The 24,774-nt window shown below is 34.8% G+C and overlaps 1 protein-coding gene across 1 annotated transcript; it reads right to left on the reverse strand.

Annotated features, from left to right (window-relative positions):
• LOC100863825 (protein gooseberry-neuro) lies at positions 1-24,309 on the reverse strand. The gene is made up of 6 exons (XM_086914660.1): positions 24,258-24,309; positions 19,459-19,772; positions 15,008-15,119; positions 1,318-1,514; positions 657-1,077; positions 1-233 (listed from the first exon to the last, which is right to left on the reverse strand). Exons 1-6 carry the CDS (start codon positions 24,307-24,309, stop codon positions 1-3), a joined length of 1,329 nt encoding a protein of 442 aa, XP_086770786.1.
• Between the last annotated feature and the right edge of the window lie 465 nt (positions 24,310-24,774).

A 24,774-nucleotide genomic window follows, 5' to 3' on the forward strand; every position in this document is an offset into this window, starting at 1 on the left:
TTAAAATATGCCGCCCACGCTTCGATGATAGTTGAGCTGAGCGTGTTGGGAATAATCGTAGCCCTGATCGTACCATTCCGCCGCCGATGCAGAATTCCCGGTACCAGAAGACGGTGTACCAGCATGACTCGCGTGCGAGGAATGCTGATGACTCGAATGACTCGACGTGTATTCACCTTGGAAGTGATTGAACTGGCCCCAACCGAGCTGCGCCCTGGACCAATCGGTGTTCCCTGTAATTGGGTCGAATTCGGCCCAACGTTTAACATTAACGCATTTCGAAAACGAGAAAACTAAGATCCAGAGATGATGGTGTCATGTCGATATTTTCGATTCGAAGCGAAAGATGATGAATGATAAACGCGTATTCATCAAGTTTGCATTCGATAAATTCTTCTGTAATCTTATTCTAAAAATGGTGTATCTGTAAGGATCGTTACATTTGAAGGGTCGAGGCAAAAGATAAAAGTTTTTGTTCATACAAAACTGTTGGTTTATATAACATTTTAAATGATGCCTGGAATAAATTTCTTAACACAGTGAAGAGACAAGAAAAGAATTCTCATAACCAAATTTACAATCCATTCAAACGTGTCGGATTTGACTTTTTCAAATAATTAATTAACCCAGTTCTTTCATAACAAAACGTAACTCACCTGGATTGTGAGAAAGGGTGGTGGGTGCCCCGTGAGCGGCAGGAGGTTGGATCGTTGGTACCTGTCCAAGCTGCATCGCGTGTCCCTGTAACGAGCTCAGGTGGCCAGAGATTGACACCGCGTGCCCTTGAAGAGCACTGCTGATCGTGGAAGGCACTTGGGCGGCAGAGGTGGTGGCCGACATCTGCGCGTTGCTTCCCGGCACTTGGTGGACACCGCCGCTCGTTTGTTGCAACGTGGTCGGGCTGTGGTGCAACGTGGTCGGTATTTGCGCTATTCCAGACGGTATTTGAGGTACCTGAGGTAATTGAGCGAGCTCGTGACTGGCGTATTGGCAGGGAGTTAGAGGTAGGCTTGCCACTGAGTGAGCTATGCTCCCAGCGTGTTTTCGCAATCGTGCTCTGCGATTACTGAACCATACCTGGAACGACGAAAGGTTTTGATCGATGAGTTGGCTAATTGTTTAATCATTGTCGTAGCCTTTTTGAGATGAGTTCGTCATTTGATTAATCATTTGATTGTTTGCAGTTAACGAGCAGTTAATAATTTTAGTACAATGCAATAGTCCTCTTCGATATTATGCAGGGTGAAAAGGAAAAAAGGAGTCAAAACTCTATGATTGTCATTAAATAGAGATAAAGGATTAAGGGAGAAAACTTACTTGGATCCTTGCTTCCGTGAGACCTGTCCTCTGGGCCAATTCCTCCCTGGCGTAGACGTCCGGATACTGAGCACGTTGAAACGCTGTCTCCAATTGTTCCAGTTGTTCCCCGGTGAACGTTGTCCTGCTTCTGCGTTGTTTTCGCTTTAAAGGAATACCTGGTTCGCTTTCAGTATCGGACTCATCGCCACACCGGCCTGTGGATCATGGAATTTATTATCATTATATCCGCCTCGCGTTGTATCGATTTGTTCCACTTTCAACGTCGGACAATTGATGAAACGGATGATTAATTTATTTTTGCCTCGAATTTTAATACTAAACTTATATAACTGGTTAATTTAAGGAATTATATAGCGAAGATTTCTTGAAATTTATCAAAATTCTTTTTGATTACGAAGAAATATGTATTTTCTTTTTACTTTTTTTCGTACGTCAATGAAAAGAATTATCAAAAACAAATCTGTCTCTCCCCACAAGATCTCCACAAGATTCGATCTTCTTCATAAATCGATCGCTTCGACTGATTCCTTCCACCAAAACACTGGACACAGCTCTCACAACCATTTAATTCCGCTCGACGAGACAAATCCGCAGGTAGGCAAACAGTCATGGTAATCTCCATCGAATGGAGGCAAGCAACAGCTCCCTGTCATAACAGACTTCTTCCATTTTCCCCTGTTCTCGCCGGCGAAAAGAGCACGCGAGCCACCATCCGATCATGGATGAAACGCCTGCATTTCCACGATTCCGTCCCGACGATGGATTCGTCGAACGTGTTCGAACGAACCTCTTGACAGAAATCGGGGCACAATAGCGTCTTGTGGACGCTCGATTGGACGATAATGATGGACAATCGACGGTGGACAATGGAGAGGGAGAGACTCGACTTAGGGGCAAACTGTTCCTCCAGCGATCATTTCGAGATGGTCATCCCTTATTGGCTTATTTCCTTGTGAGCCTTGTTTGTTATATTGTTGTGTCTTTTACAACGTGGATCGCACGGGATGTAAACGCACGAGTAAACACGAACGGGATGATTTGGCGAATCGCGATGTAACAACAATGAGCGGGCATAAGAGGATATAAAAATTGTTGTTGAACGGGGGAGGGACATTTGTTACAAATGTTTTTTTCTCTCTTGTTTGGTTCGAAGGAAGATGTTTCGGGGATGGCGAATTTCGAGAAAAGAAACTTTTTACGCGATTAGAAATTGATGGTTAACGAGGACCGGCTGGCTTTGTGGTTTCTAAGAAAAATATGTATAACGTAAGATTATTTTTTTGAATAAGTTGTTTATTCCAGCCGGACTTTATTGATACAATCGAAAGTTACATTTTTATAATAATATAACGTTATTGTATTTTAAAATATTTTAAGAAGTTGTATCATAAATGATCCTCATTTTCGTTACAAATTGCGTTAAAAAATATATAATTCTTACGTGTATAAAGCTTGTACGATTTTCTTTGGATTAAACGAGTTTTTTTTTTTTTTGAAATTTTTACAAAAGAACAAAAGATAAGTCAAACAAATTTTGTCAAACGCATGATTGATAATTGCAAGATTAATTTCATATTATATTTTATATTAAATTGACAATATTTTATTACACAGGTTACTACTATAATTTACAATTTTTATCGTGAACTCTATCAGATATATGTTCTTCTTTTGCTTTATCCCGATAAATCTTTATATGAAAACGCGGAAAAACCACAAAGGTATCCGACATTGTGTCATCGAGAAAAGAGGGAATTCTTCTTTTTTTTTTTTTGTAAGAATGGCAAGAACGGAGTCATGTTTTGCCTTTTCGACAGTAGAACCTGCCTCGAATCGTTTGCCACGCAATGAACAATACCCCTCTTTTCCTGCGGTTTTTCACTTTGTGCCAAAGAAACTTGTGTCCAAGGATGCGACAGAAGTGTGCAATTTGCTTGTCGTATTCCCAGCGGCGGCCTTTTGAAGTGCCTCCACTTTCTAGGAGCCGCATCACATTTGTCAAAACTCGATCCCCTCTTCTCTCGGATACCTCAACAAGTTTTAAAATCTCTGATTCGCAACAACTTTTCATTTCATATATAGTTACATTGTAAATTTATTTCAGACATTAATCAGACGATTATTAGATACGTTTCTCAATTTTTACAATAAAAACCTTTTTGAAATCGACCCATTAAAATCAATTGTCAACGTTTATTTCTTCGTTGAATAAAAGCGAGTAAACTTTCCACATTTGTTAATTTAAACAATTTATCGAAGAATCTGCAACGAAGAATTTGAATGAAACGAAGTCACTATAAAATTTCGAGAGCAACTCATAAGGTAATTTTTATCGTCCCTAGTCATTGACCAGGTGTCATCGTGATGCACGAGACGTGGCACGGCTTCGATGATCGGTGGTGGTAGCTCTTTAATGGGTCGACGTGAAATATCGACGAGCATTTTTCGTGGCCTGTCCAAGTCTGGTCCGCGGTTCACCCGCGACGAGGTGACAGGAATTTAAACCGGGTGTCCGTCGGCTTTATTGTAAATGCAACTTGTCTCCGAGGCATTCTTCCATTCTTCCGTTTGTCATAGGAGAAATGCGTACGGTACGGCAAAGGTGCCGCCAAAGGGATCACCGTGGTCATCCTCTTGTCATTCGTGTTCAACGCGAGAACATTTTTTTTTTTTCCTTTTTTTTTTTTTTTTTCGTCACTCGACCGGTAGCCTTCGAGGATCGAATCGAGGAACACGCATTTCCTTCTTAGACTTGTCGAACGCCATTACGTATCGTCTCACGATCTATTCTCGATGTTGTTCAAATTTTTGTTAAAAAAAGTTTTTGTTTCTAGAAGAGAAGGTATCGATTTATATCGTTCGTTTGTTGGGATAGAAAACGCGATCAGAAAATTCGAATCTTTTGTATTAATGAAGAGATTGGTGTATATGGTAATAATAATAATTATTATTAATGTATGGTGCTTGGATTGGTGAACTTGTTCTTCAGAAAAATAAAATTTGTTTGTTCCATTCATATCATTTTATATCGTTACGATTCAATCACAATTAAAATGTAAATTATTTTGATTAAATATTAAAGATATTGGAAATTTTAATTTCGTTTCGTTTCTTCTTTTCTTCACTAAAGCGAACATCGAAGCGTAAAGATTTCCTGAAAATCAGACGAAAATGCATTTGACTCTTTGCTAACTATTTTTAAATTTTGTTTCAGGTGGAACCGGAACCAAAAAAAGAAGGGCAATTTCCAATCTTTTAATATTCTAATTGTGATGTTAATGTATCGATGAATTGTGATTTTTGACGTTGACTGTCTCATCCTTTTATTAAATATTCAAATTTCTTTCTTGATTGTATTAAATAAATAACACGCGTATAAAAATTTTCTTCTATTGTCTCGTTAAAGTATAATAATATTTTTAAACGATAATGTAATTTTCGAAATGATAATATAATTCAATAAAGATTGACTTAAAGAAATAATAATATATTACAAATACAATAAAATCTTCTATATATGTTTCGTATAATAAGATAAAAGAGATACAACGGATAATAATAGAATAATCAAAAAATTATTCAAATGCGATTCAGCAATATAAATATAAGTTTATTTATATGGAAATGCTATATCTATTTAGTAATTAACATGAATTTCTAAGCATGAATAATGTAAATAATTAAATAAAATACTTATCACCGTTTTCTTCACAGCGACATTATGAATATCTGATTATTAAAAATCGTATTTCTTTTTTAATTCCGTTTTAATCAACGATTTAATACAACGATCCCAAAAAAAAAAAAAAAATACCAATCAAAATCTAAAAATCCATTTTCAATCCCCTTCGCGAGCCTTCATCGTTCAACGCACATTTCTCCCGCGTATCGTAAAATTTATCTCAATTAATCTACGTATATCTCATCAATATACGTGTATGTATATTTTTCTTTCCTTTTCAAGGCAAACAGAAACGGAATATTCGATGTTGCATGATCAGAAGCTGATGTACGACGTTGGTTGACGCAGGACAAATGCCTTGACCGGTGAATTACCCGGTTCATAGAGGGCGATCATTGGCTGTCGGTCGGGTTTACTCGTTGATAGGCACAATCAATATCGAGATGAAAAGAGAGGCGATTGGTTGAATAGAACGCGTGAAAAGATGCGTGTAATCAATTAGAGAGGGCCCGCGGTGTCGAGAGCAAATATCTCTTTCGAAGCAACGTCATCCTGAAATGTGCTGGTCAGCATCCCCGCTGAGCAAAGTTCTGTACGTTTACATATGAACGAGGCTCTGTATATGTAACGAACCTCGTCGGTGCATACGAACTCTTGGAACAGTTGTAAATGTAATAGATACCTAGACGTAGATCCTCTGTGCATAGATTCTCTTCGATAATTTTGTTTCGTCTTTAATCCTCGCTCTCTCTTCTCTGTTCCAGACGATAAGGATGGATTCTCGCTTAATATATTACTTGTATATATATGTATATTACTTATAAAATAATTTTTCGTCATTTCGTTTGTTGATTTTGTACAAATGAGATATTATTATTTTTTATTTTTTTAAAAAAAATTCAAGATACGAATTTAATTACTCAATTTGTACATGATAAAAGTTAAAATTGTTTCGATCGAATGAGGTAAAAATAACTTATAGCATTCGCAAAGATTTATTGAAAACAAACAGTAAGTAGTCGTATAATTTCCTATAATACTTCATATGCTCACATGCATTTCATATATTGTATCTGAAATTATAAATATTATAGGTACCTATTAAAATCCTCTGTTGAATAGAATTAATACTTGCTAGTTGTTCTCAACAAGTTAAAATATAGAATCAAATGAATCTTGTTTCGTTTCTCTTTATTTAATAAATATACCTACTGATTTTCAAGAATGAAATCCCCTTTTAACGTCGTTTCTTAAATAATACACTCTTACCTACGTGTATCTATTACGACTACTCACCAACCTACCTCGAAATAAAACGAATAAAATTTCCACCCAATCGATCTCTTTTTAAAATCGAAGCATCTAAAGAAGAATAAACGTGTAACGTTTAATCATAATACCCAAATATAATAATTTTGCTCGAATGTAAACTACGAATCACGGTGAGAATCCTCCACGGTCAGAATCGACGAGTGGGGGATTCGATCGTTTCCACCCCGGAAAAACGTATCGTGGGCAAACAAGGCTGGTTCCTGTTCTGCATCCTGTTGTGTCGTAGGGGAGAGAGTGGCCGCTTTCCTGCGCCTCCCTTTTGCTTTCCGCGTGTCGAATCGCGGCCTGAATGGTGGAAAAGGTGCCGCACCTTCGTAGGTTATAAATCTAGCCGGTCCCTCCCTATCCCACCTTTCTCTCTTGGTGAGGTCCTAGGGGGTCTTAGTATCGTGTGTGAGGTCCCCTAAATGGTAACAAATGTCTTCGAAATGCCAACAATGAGCCGCGAAGCGGTTGACATCCGAGAGCGCATTTTATTTTCCTGTCAACGGCTCTCTCCTTCTTGCGGGGCCGAGGAGGGAAACAGGGGCTGTCATGGCAGCCTTCTACATATGATTGTTTAACAGTGAACGCGATGATTACTCCTCGGTTAAATTTTAAATGGGGGTTGTTTGTTGAGTTTTTGGATTTTCAGTTCTGGCCAGAAGTATCTTTGCTTTTTCTATTTCTTATCATGGGTATTTGAAATCGTTTATTCTTATTTTTCTAATATTTATTCAATTATAAGTATCGGATGAGAAATTATCAAATCACAAAATTTAAAGAATCCTAGGAATTGCAAAAATTGATTTCGTAATAAATCAATTCTTTCTTCGCTCAAAGATTTTCATATCATGAAATCATTGATATAAAATAAAAGTGTGTAAATAATTATCTCACTTTACCTCGAGTAATATTTGCAAAAATGACGAAAAATAATATTTTTGAGTTAAAATTGCATCGAAATCATACTAAATGGCAGTACAATCGCATGGAACGCTATAATTTATCTTGTCAACGTTCTTGCAAAGGAAGAAAGAAGAGGTCGATGGGGACCAAATTGTCAACACGAACGATGATTCTTCTCGTGTATCGACCTGGCCGACCGCTTCCTACTTTTTCAAGTACAAATCAGAGCACGTAAGATACTCTTCGGAAATGTAAAGGAGTCACCGCCCAAGGATCATTAACTGCGAGCACGGTGGTCTGTCCACGGTGGAAATCGCACGGGAAGGAATTTTAAGCTCAGATCTTAGGATTATGCAGGGTCGTTTCCGTCTTTTGCCAAGAAAAAAAAGGAAAAAAATATAACGAAACGAACGTTGTCTCATTTTTTTTTCTTTAACGTATCTTTTAATATTCCTTAAATTGTGAAATTATATAAAAATTCAGAGATTTTTCTGAAAGGTCTTAAAAATTATAATTGACGTTCGGTATCAAATATTCAAAATATTTTGAATATACGAATTATTATTATATGTATAATACGATAAATTTTTTTTTATAGCGATTATATATTTGATTTTAAATAAACGAAGAACTTTTGTATTATATATAGATATATCAAAATAGTCGTGCCAGTTTAATAATTGGTCAGCAATTGAAAAAATAAAAAATGATTTATAAAAATTTTCACCTCTTTAGAAACTTTACAGCCAATTAATAGATTGAATAAATTTTTTTTCTTTTAATATTAAAACATATCTACTACAAATAAGAAGCCCACGTATTAATTTCAAATTAAGATGTATTTAATTAATAAACACAAAATTAATTTGTTAAATCATTAAAACGTAATAATGATTTTAATATTACGAATAATTTACGATTCTGTTTTCTACGAACAGAAAAAATAAATATCAAACCATTTCATAGCGAAAGAATCATCCGATTATCTGGTTATTATTATTACAGACTTAAGAGACTTATATTTATGCTCATCCAAGTTTTTTATCAATATCTCAAAAGTTTCAATAATTTCATCATATTATTAGCATATTAGCAAGCAAAGAGAATTGAAAATTTTAATTAAATGGCGTTTTAATGAAAGAGAAGTTTAGTTAGCGAACTGTGAAAATGCGAAACAAAGGATAAGTCGAGTTAAGTGAAGACATTGAACACAGAATGGACGACAGAAGAAGAAGTATGGAAAGGAAGATGAGTGTAACTGTCAAACTTCATTTCATACTGTCATTCGACTTCGCCGATGTTGCCTCGTGTGCAATCTGTGATGTCACGAAAACTTTTATACTTCGGCATAATAGAGTACTAAATCTAATGTGCTTTAACCAAATATTCTTTATTTTCTCCTTTGTCATTATACCTCATAGAATTAATAATTCGTAAGTTATTACAGTACATTAACTTGCTAAATTATTGATCCTTGCGAATTATTATGCAGTTTGCAAATTGCCAATTCCTAGAAAGTGTGCCTCCTAATCAAAGATAGCGGCGCACGAGGTTTATGTACCGTAATGATTTATCACTATCATTTTCTTTCACTGGTGGTGCAATACCTGAACAACGTTTATTGTGAAATTTTAAGGCAAAACTTGGTTATTAGTAGTAGATATCTGATGTATCTATACTTCTGATCCGTAAATTTGATAAAATGACAATAATATTAGATTAATTCAATGCTACATAGTTCAAAATTACATAAATATTAATAATCAAGTTTTTAAAAGATACAAAACTCATACAATAAATACAAAAGTATATAGATCACGTTCTTCAAAATTTAATTTAATTTTTACCTTTCACACCGAAACTCTTATTTTCAATAATTTACACTTTTTAATTTCAAAAGGAAACGAAAAATCACATTGTTCAAAAATTTCCAAACAGATCACCCGTTTATAATTTGACGTTTCTCTCTACCCGAGCCAAGTAGATTTCATTAAATCCATAAATTCTCACACAAGTGTCACACCTTGACGTAATCTCGACTACTTTTCATCCGGTTGGCTCAATCTCGGCCTGCTGCATTAATGTTTTCACAGATTACAATCAAACGTGAACCATTACACGGATCGGGCCAGTGTATTCTCGATATCAAAAGGATTACTTGTGCTCACGTGACAAGGAGTGCAACAGCGTAACGTATTAGATGCACGGCTTGATATCGTGTCTGACAGGTTGCTCCTTTTCTTTGACATTGCTCCTTCTTGACACGCTCGACTCCTCCTTCTCATTTTCTCCCATTCTTTTTCAATCCGGACGCCTCATTGCGCTAATCGTGCAACCGTCTCGATGATCATTTCGATCAACTTCGTTCCGATCACCGTGGAACGAATCGTCGACGCTCGTTTCATATTTTTGCGTTATTTAGATATACGTTTGTTTAGTGCGTATTGTTCGTTTGTACTGCGTCCACGTCACGTCCTATTATTCGATCGTGTTTTAATCCATGCGTGAAGGCGAATATGAATTTGATCGTATTGAAGAATAAGAATCGTGTTTAAGGTGTTTATCATTTGGGTGGAAGGCGATATTGCGTTTCGTGGATGAATAGAATGAACACGTTAAGCGAAAAAACATTGTGTGTTTTTGGTTTTCTACATCTACATTGTGAGAAATGGCGAATTTAAATTGCCTATTTAATAGTTCACGTGTGTGAAATTTTGATAACTCAGATATCACTCGATGATACGACTATGATTACTAAGAGATGGAAAAATTTTACTATTTTAATTCATGTAATAGTTTCCACTCGAGATATATTTTCACATAAAAGCATGTTCACAGAAAATAACAACCTAGAACTACGAATTGAGATCAAGTGGTCACTAAATATGCGGGTAAAAGAGCATAGAAATCGGTTAAATCAATGTCTTGGATTCTCAGCGGCGCGTCGATCATCGATACAATCAATAAACCTGATTGTGAATCACTTAGCGGCGTTGCTCGTCGTGTCGGCTGGTTCCGATTACGTAGGAGGTCGGAGCTGGTGTAAAGGATCAGAATGGATATATATATGGATATATAACACATACGAAATAAGAAAGAGAAAGAGAGAAACAGAAAGATGGGAAGGAGAGAGAGAGAAGGAGACGTTGGCCAGGACCCATTAGGCTAATCCCTCGTCGGCGGCCTCGGCCAAAGGAATGAGAAGGAATGAGAAAGCCACAGGCTACGTGTCATTCCTGCTCGCTTGCCGACACCTATACTCGACCGACACCTTCGTGGCCGAGCTGTACGAGTATATCCGCTCAGAGGTGCTCCCTATCACGATCGTTCTCTCGTATTTCTTCAACGTCCACCGTTGAAATTCGTTCGTTCGTTGTCCTTTCTGTTCTGCAGAATGAGATACTTATTCGATCTTGAGACAGAGTGGTTGTAGGTGATTAAATTTTTAATTTGAGAAAAATTAAGTTTCTTTGCTACGACGTAGAGATAGTAAGTTTTAGATGATAATCTAATCGAAGGAATTCATTGTGGAGGGAAAGTATTAAATTTTTAATTAAAGAGAGTAAAATTTCTTTCTTCCTGTCAAGCATGCTGTGTTGAGATTTCTTGTATGATGGTTTAAATGAAATTAATTGGGAAAAAAGAAAAATTAAGGATCAATTGTAATTCCTTCATTCGAAGCTCAAAATTATTTGTGATAGATAGATTTAGATGGAGGATCGATTGTTAAAATAAAAATGACGTAGAAGATTATCCTTAAATTTCATAAATTAAAAAATTTAATTGTCTGTATTACTTTTGCTTTGACGATACTTATATTTATATATTGTATATAAATATTTTCTATAATAGAAAACTTATTAAGGTTGGTATATGATCCTATTTCACTTAATTTGAATAATAATAAGCATATTTTTCTTGAGATTTTAAAAATATTTTCAACTCGTGAACCATATAAAAGCAACGGGTTTTACCCGTTGACCCTTGGGCCATAGTTTGTCGATACATGTTTCTTAAAAGCTATCATCAGAGGAAATCACCTTAAAACAACATTTGCTTCTAAGTGCTTGAAGTTTTTACTTATAGTAGCTTTTAAAGATTAAAAAGATTAAAAATAATATTTTAAAAAAATTTCAATATTATTCCAAATTTCATTTATTATTCCAAATTTGTTAGACACAATTTTTTCATAAACTTATATTAGAAAACAAACTTAACATCTGCATTAAAACTTTGTGAAACTGTAAATTGAATAAATTCAATTATTCTCGTCAAATATTTATTTAAAATCAGATGATGTATATCGGACGTGTAATTATTGTTCCAACCCCAGTGATTATTATGATAATTACAAGCTTGTGCTCTTGTAAGATCTCGATCCATGGTGAAAAATGTTTGATGGATTAACTTTTAATTAAAAGATATTAAGCATTAACGACGATCGTTATGCGGGGTCGATGAATGCTTGAGCACGGTCTATGCCGATGGATATCTCTAATTGAGGGGTTCAGTTTTAAAACGGGCGGCAACACTTGGGGAATACTTTAAGAACAGCCCTCGACTTTACACCTGTCCTGTTTCGCATTTTATTAATATTCGTCTGTTGCTATCTCGATTTTTGCATCTAATTATCATACTTTGGCATTAATTGTAACAGTTTTGTAAAATATTCGTGTCATTTAGATAATCGATAAGCATTATCTGTGCATCATTTCGCTCACGTTGATATTTTAAAAACTTATGAAGAAATAATAAATCTGAATATATTCGATCAAATTTTTTTCAAAATACCTACGATCAATTATAATTTCTTACAATGATAATTAAAATTTTAAATCTGTTATTTTTCAACAACCATCTTTCAATTGATATAATTTAACGTATAATTTAATTTATCGTACAAAATTTAATCTACATTCTTAGATGTTCTCCTGCTTCCAACAATAATACTATGCTGACAATCTCATTCGAATTCCTTAATGCCAGGATTACGAGTCTTACCATTATCACGATGGAATAGCACATACATTTTCATGTTGGCATAAAATATAGGAAAACTCACTACTTTGAAGACATTCGTGAGTCATTATGTAAAATTACTTTCTATTTAAACTCATCACCTACCATATCAACAAGTTTATTATCATCCATAATAGATAACGCAAAAAATCTATAAAACTTTTCCATTTATCCATCATCTAATTTTAATCCACATATTCACCCTTCCCCAAATACCTCTTTCACACCCACACAATAGATAATTCGACGATAAAAATTCCATTGTCTTTCCATTTCGCGTCAAAACTAAAAAAAAAAAAAAAAAAAAAAAGAAACCTTGAAGTTACTCATCAATAGACCTCATGCAACGTGTCACGATGCAATGGGGGGGTCCATAAATGAGCACCACTGTCGACGTGTGGCAGGCGGCCCGTTTGATCTCCGCGGGACCCTTGCAGGGCCCACGGTCCCTTTGCCTCCTCGCCTCTTTCCTCACATTCCCCAAGATCCACGATCGAAGGATCTATCCGTCCTCCTCCCACTCCCTCCCTCTTGGGCCCACTTCCCCTCTCTCCCTCCTCCTCTCTAAAAATAAACGCGCGTCTCACCAATATATTTCCATCTCAGTCGGTTTCGTTGACCGCCTTTCGTTTCTCTCATCCTCTTCCCGTTTCCTCCCTCGCGCAGACTATTTTTATTTATGAGACCCTCATCCCCTCCTCGTCGAATTCTCTCTCTCTCTCTCTCTCTCTCTCTCTCTCTCTCTCTCTCTCTCTCTCTTCTCCCCTTCTTGACCGCGGCAACGCGCCAGAACGGTCAGACTTTTTAAGACTTCGGAACACCTGTACCGCTAATTCCTCCTTGTCTACCTGTATCACTCACGAAAACAAATTCCCGCCTCGTGTCAACGGGCAGTGACTCGTTGTCGCTTAGCAATCGGGATTGTGCTGTTCGATGGTTGGTTGAGGAATTTTTATCGATGGGGAATGGTGGATTGTTTGGATGAATTTCAATGATTTTCAGGATTAATAGTGATTTTTTTCGACACTCTTGAAATTTTTATCGATCGAATATTGAATGTGTATCAGGTTTGTTGGTGATAGATATTTCTTTTTTTGAAAATGAAGAATTTTTTGTTGATCGTTGAGGAAATATTAGAGTAGATAGTTTCTAAGTCTTCTTGATGATTGGCAATTGATCTTCCCAGTAATGATAGATTCAATCTATCTAACATTCGATATTGGATCGTTTAATAACATTAATATCTTTAACAATTGATATTAGCTTTTTTTTTAATGTAGACTGGTTTTTTGATACCTGATCCAGAAAGGAATTTTCCTTATCATTGTATTGGGAAATATTTGTTTGGATAATTTCTTATTTTTTTTATAAATGATGTTATATAATCTCTTTGATGTAGGTTATTTTTTATGACAGCATATAAAAGCATCAATAGCTCCACGATGTTATATAATTTAACTTTTAGAGAACGCCATTTTATCCTATTGTTATTTTTTCCTCGGAATTGGACATGGTAATTTGAAATTAGATAATTTTCAATTAATTTAAATTCAAACGTATAACATAAATTTCTTCTCGAGATACTATATAAATAAACTTGAATAATAAAATTGTCCAAAATCTAATTATAATTCTTCAGATATTTCACTTGTCCATTCCTCATCATCTTATTATCTCATTCATCGAACACTCTCTGCTCCATTTCGCCAAAAGAAAGAAAGAAAAAAAATAAATAAATTCTTCGCAAGAATTCAAGAAGGAAGTCACTAAAAAGGATCCACGCTGCCCGCGGAATGAAATGAGAAAAAGGCAAACCAGAAGACTAAGGAAACGAGAACAACAAGACAAGAAGGAAAAGACGAAGAAGAAGAAGGAGAAGAGGGATAATGCGTGCCCCGTAAGATATTGACACTCCTGTAATCCGTTTGTCGGACGTGTGGGCAACCTGGCTAATCCTGCTCACGCCCACCGAAGATTAAATCCTGAAGGCTTCCCGGCTCATTCGGACTAACGTTCGCCTAACCGACGACGTAGGATCTTAAAGTCCCGTACACACGCTCGCGTACGTCAAACTTCGTTCTCAGATACGAGAGGTTAAAAGCTCTTGCCTCCCCGACGATGGGTCTCTTCCTTTTCTTTCTTTTTTCGCTCGCGATATCGCCTTTCTTTTTCTTTTCCCACAATTCGTGATCGCTTCTTGGCCTTCATTTCTATTCATTCGCGTTTTTCACCCCCGTGGGAATGAATAATTAACGCCTCGATGACGCGCGACGTCGTGCGACGTCGTCGAAGAGATGAAGAAGAGAAGATGACGTTTGGGTTATATGTTTTGAAACGTCGTGGAATTTTTAAGATTTTTCGTTGGATGAGAAAATTTTCGTTTATTGTTATAGTAAGACGTTTCCAAAAGTTAATTTGAAAACTTTTGGAAAGGGATGTTAAAATTTTTGATGACTGTTTTTTGTTTCTTTTTTATACAGATTGTTGAAGTGTAGAATAAAAAATGGTGATACTAATTTTTGGAATTAAGAGGTTTGGAAGTTGTTCATATGTGAGGTTGCGAATTTTTGAGGCCATGTTAGGGTTTTTATTTTTTGTATTATAACATAAGATTAATTTAAATCAATAATCGATAGTTTTAAAAAATAAATCCTAAATTTGTCGAGAAACATTAAAAAAAAGTTTCCTCGTTGTATTGATGAAGATATTAATTGTCGAATAATCGTGGTTCGATATTAATACGTAAAATTGTCATTCTGTACTCACCCCCGCCTAATATTCCATCGATGGTGTAATCTTTTTTTCCATCGTCACCAGGTCGTCCACCGCGAAGTAATCTGCTGATGGAGCTAACACTTGGAGGATCCGTGAAACCTTCCTGTTCAAACGAAATATTCATGTAAAAAGAAAGTAACTTTCTTTCAAAACTCATTTTTTGGATTAATGTTTATTGAAATTTAGTTGGATCAAATACATCTGGTCAAAAATAAATTTTTAAGAAGCCAAAGGATGCATCTTTCACTTTTCTACGTTGTTCAAATTTTCTTGCTATTAATTAATTAGAAAAATTAAAAAAGCGATATTAGAAAAGTATATAAAATAATTAATAATTGACATTAATCTTTCTGCTTTTGCCTTTAAACAGATGTTATTTTTTTAAACTATTAAATCTCTTTTAAATAGAGAAGAAAAAAAACATATGTGGAGACAACACGAGTTCGCTGCCGGCGCATCGTAGGTTGCACTTTGCCTGGCATTTGCGATTTGCAAATGCACCCTACTGCACTACAATTTCGCGCGATCATTTTCAAAGTAAAATATACATTTTGCGCTGCTGAGATTCAGCCTTATTATACATCGTGTTGTGCACCGTTATGCGCACAAGTATTTACTACGCTTGAATTCTTCGATAGTACGGTTAGGTAGATCGCGAAGTCTTTTTATTTATTTCTTTTTTTCCCTTTTTTTTTTTTTTTTTTTTTTTTTGCGTGCGAGAAACTGAATAGATTTGCCCGAAAAAGTTGACAACATGAATAGTTTGGAAATTGTATACGCGTCTCGAATTCGTTTCTGGACAAATTCCTTTTATTAGCATTTTCTATTATTGGGTGCAGTTGTTTTGCTTAACACTGAATGAAGAAATCGTTGATTTTTAGAAGCAAAGATTATATTTAGGTTTGGAACATAGGTACGTTTGTGAAATTTAAAAATTTTTAGATAAGTTATGTAGATAAAATTTTAATATTGAAGTTGTATTGAATTTTATCGAAAAATTTTTCAAAAAAAATATTAACAACAAATAAATAAATTAAAAATTGTAAAAGATTTTTACAATTACTTGAAATTATAAACAAACATTGAATGTTAACTACAATAGACTTTAAATTAATAGGGAAATATTACGAATGAGGAATTTTCTATATGTTTATTCTTCGTTTTTCATAATTATTATTTATATTTTAATCTCAAATAATTTAAAATATTCTTGTAAATTATGTATATTTATAATTACATATCTGCGTTTCGAGATTTCAGAATTTGAAATCTTTCCAAGAATATTAATATAATATTTCTTGAAACTGTACAATTATTTACAAAATAAAAGTATTTTTTTTTTGTCAATTGCTCAACACAAACCCACGATATTATACTCAATACTGGAATCCAATCAGATCTAATAGAAGTTTTACGAGCACCGAGAAAATTAAATGAGATAAAAAAATTCGTAAAAACAAATTAATATTCTAATTGCATCGCTACTGGTCTATATAAACGTCAATAAATCAAGAATATACATACAATAAAATAGAAACCAATTAAATATAGAACCGATTAATAATAGCAAATGAAGAAATCCAAAAAATCGCTTTAACTTATAGTTAACAATCTAATCTAATCAATTGTTAATTAAAAAAAAAAATATCTTCATTTCTTTACCAATGAGATAAATTTCACAATCCATTATTTTCACATAAATCATCCTGAAAATCTGTGAAAATCTCCAATCTCTATATCTTCTCTTATCCCTCTCCCCTTATCTCATCGAACAATCGTTCTTCGAACGATCATCGAATAAATTTTAAAATTTTATCCGGATAAAAGAGACTTCTCGAGAGAAAATCGAGAAAATCGGTGGTGGTAAGATGGCTACTTATCATGAATCAGAAAAATCAAAAGAATCAAAAAAAACAAAAAAAGAAATAAAATGTAGAATATCCCCCAGGGCGGAGACGAAAGAATCGTGTCTCTACGCGTTCGACGAGGATCAGAAGGAAAAAGAAAAAAAAAAAAAAAAGGAAGGCACGCCTGACGAGAGATAAAAGTGGACCAACTAGGGGTACACTGACTGAGAGGGGGTGGAAGAGTGGTGGAAAAAAAAGGGGGTCGTCGGTGTCGATGGCTATCTTTCGGATCGGCGATCTCAGAAACAATAACGATCCTTGTGCCCGTTGGTGGCGGTCGAGGCTTTGGGTCCAGGGCGATGACAGCAGCGAGAAAGACGGACCTCTCTGTCGGTTAACGCGAGGAGAACGGCGCTGGTGCGGTGGATAGAGGAGGATGGATGCCGCCCCGGGTCCTACGGGCCCAGGAACGCCCCCTTCCAACATTAAATGCCGTATTAATGCCGGCCACGACCGCCTTGCTTCCACGACTCTCTCTGCAACGGCGTACGCGTTCACGAAACCGTTTTTCCTCTTTCGTCCTCCGCCTCTCCGCTTGCCTCCACGCGCGGCCTCTTGTGCCCTTCTACGCCCCTCTTTGTCTTTCCCGCGCCTCGAGATGGACCGTTCCTCTCCTCTTCCAGCTCCAAGGATTTATCTCTTTATCGAGGATCGGCTTTGGGGTTGTACCACGTGGATCGGTTCCATCGTGGATCGGTTTTATCGATTCTATTCGTTTTATTGGGTCCCTGTTGATTTTGTTGGGACCGATCGGTGGCCGATCGATGATGCGAAATTTGAAGAGGGTGGGGATGGTGCGGAGTCAAAATATGAAATTTTAATTTCGAGAATTTATAGGGTTTCACGAGATGCGCGTATGATTAATTGGTTAGATTGAACTATGAACGAATTTTGTTGCTTTATTTCGTATGTAAATAATGGGAGAATGAGAGGCGATGAAAGGAAGACAAGGTTGCCCATTGGTGCAGGATATGCGCCTTTTATTTTTACTTTATCAAAAGTTTTATGTTGGTGCCAAGTATCATAGAATCTTTCTATCAAATATGTAATCTACATTGTAAATAAGACTTTTCACTTTTTTCCAATATTTTTATCCTTAAATCTGATTAATCATGATTTTAAAGAGATGAAATCCATGATGATCCTTCGTCGTGGAAGAGATATATCAAAATTTGTTTCGTAGCAGCTATTATATCCAAATATCTTGATTGAAAGAAATTAGATTGGATTTATAAAACGGATTAAAATTGATGACAAAATAAAATCCGTTCGATAGAAAATTAGTAAAATCTACTTCTAAAAATAAAATAAAGGTTTTTAACAATCAGAAAAGTTCAATTAGAAATTCTCAATTTTAATTCTTCAAGTAGGAAATAATTCTTTTAAACAATTCCAATTACAACACGATCATTACTGTCTCCACTGTCTCCCCTTTGGGAAGAAATGATTAACAGCTCGTGCATCTCGTTCACGCCTTTCCATTATCACGATTTTTCTAATCGCCTATCGAGCATCCATCCTCAGAAAATTATTATCCTGAGCGAGAGTTTCAGCCGTATCCATGGTTGTTCCCGGCCGATGCTTACGATTTTTCAAGGTGTCGAGATAAAACGGCCGTACACGGAAGAAAGCTATTCTTGGAAAAGTCGTTTTGCATACTCGAAAATCGCGGCACGAACGAGGGAGCGTTACGCCAATGAGGCGTGGGTGTAGGCGGCGGCCAGTAACGTATTAAAGGACACGCGAGTCGCCTCGGGGCGCTCACGTACACCCCTGCCCACCTTGTGCACGCCTCGTGCACAAGATTAAAAAGCCCCACTCACTCGCGATCTTTCGAGAGATATGGGGACCCTGCGGAAACGTCCACCCCCGATCGAGAGGGCGACGACGCCTTTCCATGTTTTCCTCCAAGTGGAAAACCGCGCCCTCGAAATTTATTCATTCATCTGGTTGGAGAGAATGTTACGAAAATTTTTTGAATTTGATAAGTAGATTAAAAACACTTATGAGATACAAGGAAGAAGATGTAAAATATTCAAAGGAATTGGAGTGAATATTTTATTTTTGTTTAAAATTCAAGTATCAATGTTAGATTGCAATTGAATGCAAGATATTGAACGATGATGTTTTTCTCTGCAGTGGAAAATTGATAAGTTTTGGATGCTTATGCATTTATTTATTTGTAAAACATACAGAGCACGCTCTAAAAATATCGACATTTTTCGAGGTTGAATCAAGTTTTTCCTTTAATCGTTGCAATTTTCAATTTCATCAAATTTCGTGATTGAATTACGACATAAATTTCGATCTGATAATGGCATATTAAGATCTTACATCTCTCTAGTGAGATATCTAAACGATTATGATGTTTTGCAAAATACTCCTAAAATATTTAGTATGATCTTTAAAATAAAATGAAATCAATATAGATAGATAAATAGTTAATCGATTTTAAAAATGTACCTATCTATTAATTCCCTTATATTAAATTATATATTCTATGTAAGAATTCAAGAAAAATCATCAGTTTCTTACCTTCACCAGTTTTTCCCTTATTTCCCACGAGAAAATTCCGGGATTGTCCCTCTTCATCTCCTCTATCCTCGCCTCGATCTCAGGGGTTGCTACCCTCGGCTTGCTACCACCAATCACTCCCGGTCTTATGGAACCGGTCTCCTGATACCGATTCAAAATTTTCGAAACGCATCCGTGAGAAACGCGAAGCTGCCGCGAGATCACGCAAGGACGAACACCAGCCGCTGCCATTTCGACGATTTTCAGCCGTATGTGATTCGGAAGAGGTCGGCCGTTGATGAAAACGCCTCCCAATTGATTCATACGTCCCTGTCCTGTCGAGAACATTTCATCAGTCTTTATGCATTCGATTCGTGGAACGTGAACGTCTCAATCAGGGATACAGGGATACGGATCATAGTTTCAAGCTTCGATATCACAGTAGATAATCGATCATTCGATCGTCGGTTACTTCGATTTTTTATTTTTATTATTTTTTTTTTTATTTTTGCAAAATAAAAGTATCGTTTCATTTTCTATTACTTCTTGTGTAGTATTTGAGGTATTTATATATCGTTTGGAAAACAGAAATATGATTATAAGTTTCGCGTCAATAATATTGTAACGATCCATCGATCTTTGGGAAAATTTACATTGGAACGTGTTTGCTTCTTGCTTTCGAAAGATACTGATGATATTGATATGTTTAAATGCAATATAATTGCTATAAGATATTATTTTAAAAATATCATAGAATTTGTATGTATTATTTATAAGTGCAAGTTACTTCCCCTCAATGTTTAATAATTCATTATTAGATGATTACGAGGTAATAGTATGGTAGATGGCTCTTATTATGAAATCATTTTTTTTTTTCAATTACTTTTCATTAATAGCGGGATAATAACTTTTCTGAAATAACAGGATTATTTTCATACAGATTAAACTTCAATCGTTTAAAATCATTTTTAATCAAACAATTTCCTGGTTTAAATTATAATATGTATTATGCCAAATCAAATTAATCAATTTTGCTTTACGTATGTAGTAATTAAGCACATCTTAACTTTTTTTGAGACTAATAAGACATTATAATCTATGCATTTGTAACATTATTAGATATTTATATACAGATTTTAAATTTGTTACAATTTTCTTGATAGTACAGAAACAGATTTATCGAGATATACTAGATATTCTATTCGAAATGAGATTTATCTTGCTTTGAAAAAAATGATTATACAAAAATCTACAAAAGATACAAAAACTATAATATGCATTAAAATATCTGCAGAATAAAGTAAATCTTTATTTAAACTTCGTTTCTTTCGGTTCATAATCATATTCATAAAAATGTGTATTGATATCGAACAAAAATCATCACACACATCTATTCGTTTCCAAAAGAAAAATCTGTTTCGAAAGAGTTAAGTAAGATTTCAAAGTGTCTTTTTTTAGAACACTCATTTATCTTAGAAAAGAGAAGAAAAAAAAAATAAGGAAGCGAGATTCGAATGCTATCGATCTGTAACTAAATATCATTCGAATCGATTATTCAAAGTTCTGTTTTTATCACAGATTCAATTTCATTATCGAGCAGTTTTTCTTATGAAAAGAGAAAATTAATTGAAAAGTGAAGGCTCGATCATAAACCGTCAATGACAAAAGTTTGATGAACGAGTCTAATAGCTGGAGATCCTATTGCCGAGAAGATTAATAGACATACAAATTAATCCGTTCCGATTCCTCATAGAGATCGTGCGTAGATTTCCTCTGGGGTAAAATAATATTCAATTACGTTGAGCAGAGGATGGATCTAAATGGATTGAGAAAGAGACGAGGAATCGATAAGGAGATATGAATTGAATCTCGAAATTTTTATTTTGGAATTTTCGTTAGCCATATTCACGTTATAGTTTATTTATTAAAATAAACGAATCAATTGTGCATTCAAGTGTTTAAAAAAGCTTGAAGCGCTTTAACGAGAGAGCAGTACTTATCGATAATTATATATTTAGGCTAAGAAGGACGAAGCAGAAAAAAAGCGATGTAAAACTTTAGATTTGTCGATGATATTACGAAATGTCAGACGTATTATTAATTATCAAATGATGATCAAAAATAGGAAGGTATTTAATGTTTTATTTGAAGATAATATTTTCCACTAATCTTTATATCGTAACAATAAATGCAATGCGAGAAAAACTGAAAGATAGGGAAGTATGTGTCTCTTATGTCACAGGATGAAAGTTAGTAGGGTTGTGCAACGGATTGCGCAAATGATGGGTTTCTAATACCCGACGCTGGCGAGTTTACTCTATTCGCATACGTACGAGCGGTGAAAAAGCCTGCTGCTAAAATATTGTTGCTACGAAGCCTGTGCCGTGTTGGGAAATCGGACAGTTCCTAGAGCAAAGGACTTGCATGTCAATCGCGAGATTGTTGGCTATGTGGTTCATTGGAGGAATAAATGATGCCTAGGTGGTAGCAATTTTGAATCCTGATGGATAATTTGAATTAGATAATAGAGAAATTCTGGTTTAGAATATCAATCTTATCAATTTCGATATATTTTTTCAAATTGATAACAACGATAAATTTATATAATAAGTTTTATCGATAGTTTTGTTGGATTTGCAGCTACTTGAAATATATGGGTTTAAAATTTAAGAAAGAATTGATAGAAAATGAAAAAAATTCTTTAACATAATTGCATAATCTTATAAACGCTATTCTTAGACTTTACATACAGATAGGTATTTAAAATCTTCAGATATTCAGAATATTAGGTAGATAAATTTAGAAGTTAAACTCTTTTTTTTATATTACACACAAAAAAAGGGGTTCTATTATCAATAATTGACGTAAAAAGTTGTTTTTCGAACATATTGCAAAAAACATATCTTTTCATTACTAATAATAATTGAAAAGGGAATTTTTTGCACACAGTCTAAAAAAATTTAGTCGCAAAAGAATTAAGAAATTCATATTTTCACAAGCATCGCATTATTAAATAAGATATTTTAACAGTGGATGCTAAGATAGATAGATAGATTTTGTAATTTTTTTTTTTTTTTTTTTACAAACTACTATGAAGAATAATTTCTATATTTATAATTTATTTCCGTCAATTACTACTACTCAAGACAACAACTATTAGATTTCATCACTCTCTAAATACAGAAACAACTAAATATTTTTCCAAACGTAAACAGCATATTTAACAACATTTTTGACATCTGTATTGTACGGTATCCACGAGTAAAGAATCCTAACGAAACAATTAATTAAAATTCTACCACACGAAGAGTTCTTCTAATGATATAATAGAAATGCTAATTAACATTCAGAGAGATCGAATATTGAATATTTATCAAGTGACGAGGGTAAAGTAATCACTGTGGGTACATTAACTTTGCGAACTCTTGCTCTTGCACCGTGTGCAACGAGCAAGGAAATGAATTTATCAAAATTACGATGCATAATGATCAGTATCTTATACCTATAGTGGGCATTCTGTCTGATTGAATAAAAGAAGTTACGCATGACTGGAGCAACTCTTTATATTGTTGCACGTGTCATGCAAATGTCACATAAATTCCTTTCACTTTTTTCATCGTTGAAACAGGTATTCCCATTTTTTCCTGATTGCGTATGTTTATATTAAGGAACGAATATTTTCTCTGAAAACCATGCAAGAAATGATTAAGGAAGATGTTTATGGGTAAGATTTTTCCTTATTGGATATATAATATAACTAGATAAATATCTATCTAGTTATCTAATAATCGGAAGCAAACTAATTAGGTTTTATTGACTCTTTGAAAGCCGATTTTATGCTTTTTGTAAATCATCTTTGTACAGGATGTTTCAAGATGATTTCTCGTGCAAGGTGAATTAAAGAAAGGAATAAAATTTCTTCGTTTTGAGGTTTTGCAGTAAATAAAATTTGAAAATTTTTTAAGTAAATCTCAATATTCAATTTGGCTAATTTTCGATGATATACAAATGAGGAATGTAGAATAAAATTTTAATTAAAATTGGAAATTATAAGATAATTATCTATGTTCGATGATTTTTTCTATGGGAAAATTTTATTTTACATTTTTTCCTATTTTCATATAAATAACAATTTACCAATAATTTATTTGTATTAAAAATTAACAAAATTTGATTTTCTAAAAAACGAAGTTTTATATGAAAAAATGTTATTTCTCTGTTGATTCATTTTTACATATGAAATTATTCTGTGACAATCTGTATTCTTAATTAGGATTAAGTTATTCAAAAATTTTTTTTTTCTTTTTTTTTTTTCTATTTTTTAACTTATAATTAACATAACAAAAAATATTTCTTATCTCTTTTATTTATTTAAAGAAGCATCCGTCACCAGAGAGAGAATATCTTCTAGATCCTGTATTTTTCCGGAGCTTTCACAACTTTATTCTTCTAAAACAATAACCGAAGTGAATCTTACTTATATATATTTTAATAATAAAAAATTTTAATAATAAAAAACCATTAAGAAAAACCAGTTCTTTATACAGAATCAGATACAGAATCATCGAGTCAAATCGATTATTCTATTTGTATTTTAATTACAACAAAATAATCTACTACAGTTAATCGATAATCATCATAATTTATATATCATAGGATATTTAATCAATTTTACAAAATGATCTATGAACATTTGAAAAACTAAAGAGAAACTTTAAACCGAATGTTTTTTCTCAAACAATTAAAACAATTTAAATCTGAAAACAATTTAAACAATCTGAAAATCTGAAGCAAATTTGACAATCATCAACAGTACCAACCTTGAAACGGGTATCCACCGAAAATGGGCCTCATTCCGCTGGTAACGTCCATCTTTCCCTCGTGTCGAACAATCCTCTACACTCCAGCGTTGTCGACTTATCTTCCTTACTTCTTTGTCACTTCGATCCTCACCCGCGAGACGAAACACAAACTATCCGTTTTCACTAACCGCGAAACCGTGCGTACTACCAGACAGGCAGAAGCACGAGGGCCGTCACCGTTGTTGGCCCGAGGCAAAACGACTGCTTGGACGAAACGGCGGAGGTGGAGGACGAGGAGGAGGACAGACGGGGCACATCGGCCGCTCGCGATGGGGGCAGGGCACGCGCGCGTCAAGATGAAAGGGAACGACGCTCGACACTAGCGCCGGACCGTGTTGCTTGGGGTGGAAAGGGGGAGGGTGGAAAATGGATGGAAAAACTGGCTCAGTCAAAGGGGGTGATCCTCGACGAGTAAGGAAGAAAAGGAACAAGCAGGCTGCACGCGTGGCTTTCGTTACAAGAGGTACCGCTGCAA

This window comes from Apis florea, unplaced genomic scaffold (genome assembly GCF_048593485.1).
Source record: "Apis florea isolate Af1SG1 unplaced genomic scaffold, ASM4859348v1 contig_3696_pilon, whole genome shotgun sequence".
Taxonomy (NCBI): Eukaryota; Metazoa; Arthropoda; class Insecta; order Hymenoptera; family Apidae; genus Apis; species Apis florea.

What these genes read in the sequence shown, in the direction of transcription:
- LOC100863825 (XM_086914660.1), bottom strand. Translation starts at nt 24,309, where the DNA reads ATGGACGTTACCAGCGGAATGAGGCCCATTTTCGGTGGATACCCGTTT. An exon ending in TAAGGGAAAAACTGGTGAAG is followed by an intron (nt 15,120 to 19,458) that starts GTAAGAAACTGA and finishes TCGTTTGAACAG; the next exon opens with GAAGGTTTCACGGATCCTCC. An exon ending in CACCCTTTCTCACAATCCAG is followed by an intron (nt 234 to 656) that starts GTGAGTTACGTT and finishes ACCCAATTACAG; the next exon opens with GGAACACCGATTGGTCCAGG.